Genomic DNA, 7,812 nt, shown 5'->3' on the forward strand with positions numbered 1-7,812 from the left:
GGATACAGAGGGGCTGACTCACTAGATAGGCAGAAGACATGCATGGGCATGGTTCTCACCATTTGATGGAGTGGGGTCCAACATGGCCAAGCAATGCAAGTGGAAATACAGTCACTGTGAAGTCCTGTATGAACACACTTGTGTGTGTTGCATTGAATCCAGTCCCTCCATGCAGAACAGGGGCACCTCAGCTTTTGGAAGGTCAGCTCCTGTGTCCTTGTCCAACTCCAGCATAGGGACCATATCACTGCCCTTAGGAATTATTCCCCCTTCTCCAGCACTGAAGAATAGTGCGCAAAAGTGGGGATTGGACAAGGTGTAGGTAGCATCTGCTGGAGTGGCACTGGGCTGTAATGTACATCCCAAACCCTTTTTGCAACTGTTTTTCACTGAAGAAATTCTTGGCCTGATTCAGGGCTCCCTCCTACACTGGGGAGGCTTGTAAGTTTGGTAGGTCTTGGCAATCCAAGCTGCCCTGGCAAAACCGGTCAGGCTCTTGTCACCTGCATGTCCATGCATCTGGGAATTCACAGAAATGAACAGCAGCACTGTGCTTGTGACAGCTTCACAACCATTATGGCTATCTCTTCTGATGCTACCTGGGTCACCTGAAATGCAAACAGCCAGTACCATGACATTGTATTGAATAGCAGCGTGGGATCTGGGGAAGATGGTCATGCAGAGAAGTGAGATACAGAGATGGTTTTGTAGCAAGTCCAGATGGCCACTACATCCTGTGCAGTCTACTCCAAACTGTTGCCTAGGTATGGATCAGGCTGGTGCAGGAGCAGAAATTGTCTGAGCTACTGTCTGTAATTACAGAGGCAGAGAAGGCTGCTCAGGTGTCCAAGATTCAGTATCAGCAGAAAATCATGGAGAAAGAGACGGAGAAGCGTATTTCTGAGATTGAAGGTAATGATGGAACATAATAGAACCTCCCAATGCAAAGAGCTGTTATGCAGGTTAACCCAGAAAAGACCCCCTCCCCAGCAACCACAGGTACTATGTATTACCTGCCATAGTACAAAGGATAATAAACTTTGCACAGCTGCAGATTTTGCCTGCTGGGTGAATTCTCCTTCCCTTTCCCAGGTTCCTGTGCAGGAAGGCAGCACTGCATGCAGGTGAAAGATTGTTCAGCGAAGCTGTGGTGTAGACGCAGGCAGGCTGGCTAGAATGTGATCTTTTGGGGGTTTCAGGCCTCAGTGCCCATGGTGGCCTAGCCATTGCAGTGCTAACTGTTGCTCCTTTGACTTGATTTCCTGCTGCTGTACTAGATGCTGCTTTCCTAGCGAGAGAAAAGGCGAAGGCTGATGCAGATTATTATGCTGCTCAGAAAATGGCAGACTCCAACAAGGTGAGGGTGTATCTGAAAGCAAACAAGACAAAAAGGTCTTGCTTAGTCTTCTAGCTGCCCCCAGGACTGGGTGGGGGGCTTCAGCTAACTTCAGTCCTGATTTTTGTGGGGGGGGAGCAGGGATTTAAATCCTGACCACAAAATCCAGCCTTGTGGGTGGGGCAGGTAGACACCCATGATACTTGCCAGGGAACATTGCCTCTTACAGGATGTGGTGTCTTACTTTGTAGCTGAAACTCACGCCGGCATATCTGGAGCTAGTGAAATATCAAGCCATTGCTGCAAACAGTAAGCTGTATTTTGGTGACAGCATCCCCAGCATGTTTCTGGATTCCTGTACTTTCAAACATATGTGGCAGAGGACTGCACAAGACCCCAGCCTGCCCTTGAAAGAGGCCCCAGAACCCTGTGGGGAAAGCTGCCTTGAAAACGAAGAGAATGCAGGCTGATGGAAGAAGTGGAGAGACTTCAGCTGAACAAGAGCTGGAAGAAGGGGATGCCTGGTCTACACAGATGTCCTGCCCAGCTGTGCTACAGGGACAGTGCCTGCCATTCTGCTCTGTGCCAATGGGAGAGACGCAGTGTGTGCACAGGCATCCTGAATGTACCTGGCAATTGGATTGATTTTGTTTTAGCAGCAAATGTTTCAAGCTCTCTGCCTTTCCCTCTTCTCTCTTCCTATTTTAAGCTGGTGCTTCCAAATGAGGGATGATCCTGTACTAAACGTACCTATACTGGAATATTAAAGGATAGGAGCCAGGAAAGCCTACCCTGCAGAAGGTGGTTTGTCAGAAAGCATGCGTCCTCATTCCTCTAGGGGCAGGAGATTTGCTGGAGCCCTGTTTGAGTGCAAGGGTCATTCTGCTGCTTATTTTTGAGGCTGGACTGACGCAATGCTGCCTCTGGCTGGTCACTGACAGGAAAGCCAGTTGCTGAGGCTTCAGGTTGGGAAATGTGACTGAAGGGGGTGGGGGGTCCCCGTTGTCTCTGCCCATCTGTCTCCCAGCTGGAGAACAGCACCAGAGGTATGTTTCATTGCTGCCTGTAAAATGTTGATCTCTAGCCAACCAAGCCATGCTTTGCTGTGGGCTCCTGTTTGACTGTTCAGAAGCCACCTGCTGGAGTCCTAGCTGGGACAGCTTTGGTTTGAGAGAAACTTTTTAATAGAACATATGTAATAGATCCTCAGATAGGTGTAATCTTTTCCTCTAGGTGTGTAGTGTAACGCTAATTCATTTGAACTTGACACTAGTTTGTCACTAATGGGCTTCCATTACTCTCTCTTGTCGAGAGTAAGAACCCCTGCTAGCTTTACTGAGGCTTTTTGCCCTTTGAAGCTTTCTCCCTAGCTATCTTATTTGCTGTGGGGAGAGCACATTGTCCTTTGGGGCTCTGCAGATTGCTTTTCTCCCCGTGGTCTGATGGGTTGAAGAGTGCCCAGTAGACAGCATTAACTGCTGGAAACTAGAGGATGGAGATTTGAAATCTGTTTCTGATCACATGTGCCTGTGCTGGTCGTCCCACCTCAAGAAGACTGCCATCTCCCCACCCAGATGCAGAGAACGAGAGGGACAGCAGATGCAGAAAGCCTGGAGCAGCGCTCAGAGCACACAGAGGGGCTCAGCTGGCCATCCTGATGCCCACTTCTCAAAGGGATGCTGGAATAGTTTAGTCTTTGTTCTGCTTCTCAGCCAAAAACAAGCACTTATGGCCTTTGCCTGCTCTCTAGCCAATGCCAGAGCCTGACCTCAGCCATGCCACCCAGCTGACCCCATTCTGCAGCAGAGTGGGAGAATTGGGCATCTGAGCCACAGGGCCCCAAGGCACCACAGCCTCCCTTCAGAACCAGAATATTTCTGTTTCCAGACAGCCGGGGGGATGGTGGAATTAAGAGATTTGTGTCATTCAAAATGCATTTTCCACTGATGAACTATTTGGCCAGAGAATCTTTTAACTTGCCCCAGTTGTAGGCAGAGCTGCACCACGTCTCTGGGTGCTGATGTTTGCAGAACAGTAAGGGAGGCTGCTTGTTACACCTGCTCTCTGCCTTCCATGCACCATCAGAGGCTGGGAGGAGACAGCTGTGTAGCAAAGGTATGGATTCTGGCAGGGTCTCCTCTCCTTGTCCTCTGCCTTGTTTTTTTTGGTATTTATCTTGCTGTCTTGCCTGCAGTTCCTTTCTTGGTGATTCGTCTCCTCCTGCCTGCTAGAGATTATAAGAGTGTGAGGTGAATACCATGGAAGCAAAACATCTTGGTTCTGCATAAGGGCACTAGCACTCTTTGCCTCCAAACCAACTGTGACAGGATGGGAGAAAAGTGGCCCAGAGCCTATACATTGATCCCCACCTGTTGCCTCTGTGTGGACCCCTCTTCCAGCTGGCTATAGCTGCCTGCCTTGTAGCACTGCTTTCTATCAAGGCTACCTGCAGAGCTTTCTAAGGTAGGTGTTGATCTCCTTAAACTGTCAAGTCCTGTCTTCCCTTCTACCCTGGCAGTTTGGGGAGCAGACATCCCCAGGGAGGAATGTGCTTGGTCATCTTTCTTTCTTTTAGATCCCAAGTAATAAAATCTTGCTTTGTTCTCTGCCGTATTCAGTCCAAAGGTCAAATCCAAAAATCTCTCCAACGCACTGACTTGAAAGAGACCTGTTCTTATTCTCTTGACTAGTTAGAAGGAGGATGGGTGACAGGATTAGCACGGTCCCTGCTGCAGACCCTGATTAAAGGTGCCTTATCTGTGTAACAGTTCCTCTTTTCCTGCGGCAATGCCATCCATGCATGGGGAGTGGAGGTTGGGCTGCTCAGTTTTAACTGTACTCCGATCAGAGCAGCTTGCCTGCAATTAGGCCTGAGGCTTAGAGCTTTTGTAGGCTCCTTGCTCCTGGCCTTTGAATTTCATGCAACAAAATGCTTGCTCTGTCCTAGCACTGCTCCCTGTATCTTCCCAGGGTCACTGCTGCCTCCTTCCCTCAGACACAGAGAACCCCTCCTGCAGCTTTCTTCAGGCTCCACTCTGCAGCTGAGTGTTGATCTCCATCTGCTGCCCACCACCCCACAGCTGCTCTGCTTTTGCTTTTGAGTTTCAGCCAGAGTTGTCTCCTACAGCTTATTCTTCCTGGGGCAGGCATTCTCATAGGAATGTGTAGACTATTTCAAAGGCCTGATGCTGTTTGCTTTGTCCTCTCCCAGGCCTCTCAGGTTCTTTCTCTGAACTGTGCTGTCAGGATTACCATATGCCATTCTTGGGTGGTTTTTTTGGTTTTGGTTTTGGTTGTTTGTTTTTTTGCGGGGGGGGGGGGGTTGTTTGTTTGTTTTCTGTAGCCAGAGAATTTTGTCTCTGAGATTCTGCATCCAGGCCACCTGAATGACAGTATGGCTTGTGATCTTGTTCATGTTTGCTTTGCAGAGCTCCTAGAGCCCAGCCAAACTGGGAACCCAGGAGCATTTGCTGTACAAGTGCTGACCACCATCCCGTTCCCTGGGGCCAAGTGGCAGCGGAGATTGCATCTCTTCACCTGATTGGGAATTTGCAATCAGTGGAGAATACACCATATTTTAGGAGTTCCTTAGAGAGCAGCTCTAGGACTTGGGGGAGAATTCCCTTCAGACTGTATTATGATGTAGGAGAGATCCTGTCCAGGGCGATTGCGTAGGGGGTGCATGTGGGTGCACGTGCACCCCCTGCAAAAAGGCACCACCGACACTGTCGCTGATGCCTGCAGGCAGTCGCCTCTCATCACCCTGTGATCCAGGCAGTCCGTGATCACCCCCTGGTCACCGCCACTACTGGCAGTGCCTGCGGGTGGTTGTTGACAGTGCTGGCGATGTCTGCAGGAGCTCCCCGGGGGCATGTGCCATTCATGATCCTGTCCCAGGCCCTGTTCTTGTGATCTTTATGTTCCTCTTGGCTTGTGCCCTCTTTTTGTCTGTATCTATGAGTTTGCACATCTGCATCCTGGCCACCAAGAGCTCACTTATTCTGCTGCCAAAGGTCTATTGGCATGTAAAATGTCATGGTGTCTGTAGGTAGCTGTAGGATCTCCTCCCAGTGTATACAGTGGGAGAAAGAGTGAAGAGATGGGAGGAAAGCATGGACTAGCCAGCAGTCAGTAGAAGTATTGCCAGAGCCGAGGTGGAGCATTGGATCCAACGTGTAAGATAATGGGTCAGAGAGGGGAAGCCCTAAAATGGCCTGAACAGCAAGGCCAAGAACTTTGTTAGGGCAGGGAGAGACATGGGGGTGAGATGGAGATAAAGGGAAGAGCTGGGAGGCTCAATTTACAGCCATTTCCTGCTAAGTATAAACAGGAATGCTAGAAAAGGGCAGGTCCTGCTGCTTGGAGGTGAGATGCCAGCCATGAAAATGGTGGTTCAGCAAAGTTTTTCCCCCCCACACACACACAGTGGAAACCTGATTTTGATTTGAGAGCTTACCTGGGCTTAAATGGGAATGACTAAGCAAAAGCAGAGCAGTGTCCTGTTTCCAGGTGGATCATATGGCCTTCCATGGAGATGACTTGGAGAAACTGGCCAATTCCAACTCCTCATAAAAATCCAAATCCTTGCTGCTGCTGGACAAAGGGCAGCCACTTCCCTGTGGAGTCATGGCCTTTTCTAATTGGCCAGTATCAACTGAAATGGCTGTGTCGTGGGATAGTTTCCAGGTTGGGAGGAGGCTGCTGGGAATAGAAGGCGTATTATTAACAGAGAGGCCTACCTCCGCCAGTTCCTGCCCCATGGCACAAGCCAGTAGATCGGGGTGGGCAACCTGAGGCTGCAGAGTCACATGCGGCTCTTCAGAAGTTAATATGCATCTCCTTGAGCCTTTGCACAAACACACGGTGACCAGCTTCCAAAGCCGTTATGTCCCATTGTGTGCTTGTGCAAAGATTCAAGGAGGTGCATATTAACTTCTGAAGAGACACGTGTGGCTCTGGAGCTGCAGGATGGCCACCCCTGCAGTAGATGGTGAAGTGAGTTGACATGACCTAACCTTGGACAAGGTGACCCAAGCAGGGGCTGTAGGGCTGGCTCCATACCCTGCCAGCGGGGGCTCTGAGTTGTTTTTTTTATGCCTGTCACAAGGAATTAGAATGTCTGTATAAGTCTTCTCCCCAGCCTCCACTTCTCATGGACTGCTGAATGCCCACCAAGTAACAGCTTTGAGTCAGTACAGATAGAAGCTGCTTAGGCTTTATCTACATGGCAGTGGTGGCAGGTCCTGGTGAGGAAGGGGCCAAGCCCCTTCCTGTGCCTGCATGCATGCTCCAAACCCACAGGCTTGCCAGTACGGCTGCTATGAGCTCACCCTCAGTGGCTGCTCCCAAACGTTCCCCAGGCTGAAGACACAAGAGTGCCTGGAGCAGAATCTCTGCTGTATTTCCAGCTTTAGAGCATGCCTGCAGGTACAGGTGGAGTGTACTGGTGGTGATCCTCAATGGGACGTACACCCCCTGCAATGTGGGTACACCTACTGTAGGTGCTACATCCCCAGACCCCTCTGCATGAATGATCCTGCATTCCCAGAGACACAGGAGGGTGTAAATCAGTGGTGCCCACCTTTTTGCTCTGAAAGCCAATTGACTGGTGCAAAGTGGGTCTGCAGGCCCAATCCAGCATAGCATAGAGCTGGGGCTCAATCAGGCAAATGTTGAATCAGGCTCCAGTCCCACACTCTGTGGTGGCCACAGCTGTGGCCCCTTGCAGGATTATGCCTGCCACCGCAGCCCCCAAGGCAGGATCAGACCCTGCCACTTGCCCCCAGCCCTGTGCACTTTCAGGGTCTGGCTCTGTTGTCCCAACTGTCCATGTGCCTGATGGAGCCCCATGGCTCACCATCCCACCTGTGCATGCAGGTGGGATCCCATATGCAGGGTCATGTCATCTGGCCCACAGAGCTTGGAAATTTGGTGGTGGAGAAGTGGTAGCAGCAGTTAATTGCCACTGCCCCCTCCTTCCCCCTTTAGCCACCACGGCCAAATTTCTAGACCCTATGGGGAGTCCTGTGGGCTAGATCACATGGTTCTGCAGGCCAGGTCTGGTCCATGGGCTGGGGGTTGAACACTCCTGGCATACACTGTGTCACAGGAGAACAGACACAGGCACTGGAAGCAATGACAGGACAAATGAGTGATGCTAGGCTTGTCTGCATATCCCAGTGCTGCATTGGTTTAAGTGCACCCATACACTAGGGCACTCAGTGGGGCTGCCTGGGGCTGGGATTCCCCATCTCCTCTTCCAGACTCTTGGATCCACCTTTGTGGAAGCCTGGAACCCATGTGGCAGTAGGTATTCGTGGACCAAGGCTTGCACTTCTCTGGGGCAAAGGCTTTTGTCTGTGTACCTGTGGTCACCACCACACTTGGGACAGGGGAGTAATTCCCCAGCTCGTGGACATGGGTGAGAGTGCAGGAGTGTAGTTTGTTGGGGGGGGGGGGTTCCCCCCTTCCTCCCC

At 50.8% G+C, this 7,812-nt stretch overlaps 1 protein-coding gene and 1 long non-coding RNA gene across 3 annotated transcripts in view; one reads left to right on the forward strand and one right to left on the reverse strand.

Annotated features, from left to right (window-relative positions):
- The window catches only part of ERLIN1 (ER lipid raft associated 1), a 65,152-nt gene extending 61,054 nt beyond the window's left edge, over window positions 1–4,098 (forward strand). For both annotated transcript variants that reach the window (XM_019512187.1, XM_019512188.1), the window contains 3 exons: window positions 823–912; window positions 1,278–1,357; window positions 1,588–4,098. In XM_019512187.1, the coding sequence (XP_019367732.1) occupies window positions 823–912; window positions 1,278–1,357; window positions 1,588–1,806 (389 nt within the window). In that variant the 3' untranslated portion in view covers window positions 1,807–4,098. The remainder of the gene's footprint in view (window positions 1–822; window positions 913–1,277; window positions 1,358–1,587) is intronic.
- A 3,324-nt stretch (window positions 4,099–7,422) lies between these two features.
- The window catches only part of LOC109294005, a 5,849-nt gene continuing 5,459 nt past the window's right edge, over window positions 7,423–7,812 (reverse strand). Inside the window, exon 2 of the long non-coding RNA XR_002096447.1 lies at window positions 7,423–7,701. This is a non-coding gene — a long non-coding RNA (uncharacterized LOC109294005). The remainder of the gene's footprint in view (window positions 7,702–7,812) is intronic.

Source organism: Gavialis gangeticus, unplaced genomic scaffold, assembly GCF_001723915.1.
Source record: "Gavialis gangeticus isolate Ggan-Ray unplaced genomic scaffold, GavGan_comp1, whole genome shotgun sequence".
NCBI classification, from domain to species: Eukaryota; Metazoa; Chordata; order Crocodylia; family Gavialidae; genus Gavialis; species Gavialis gangeticus.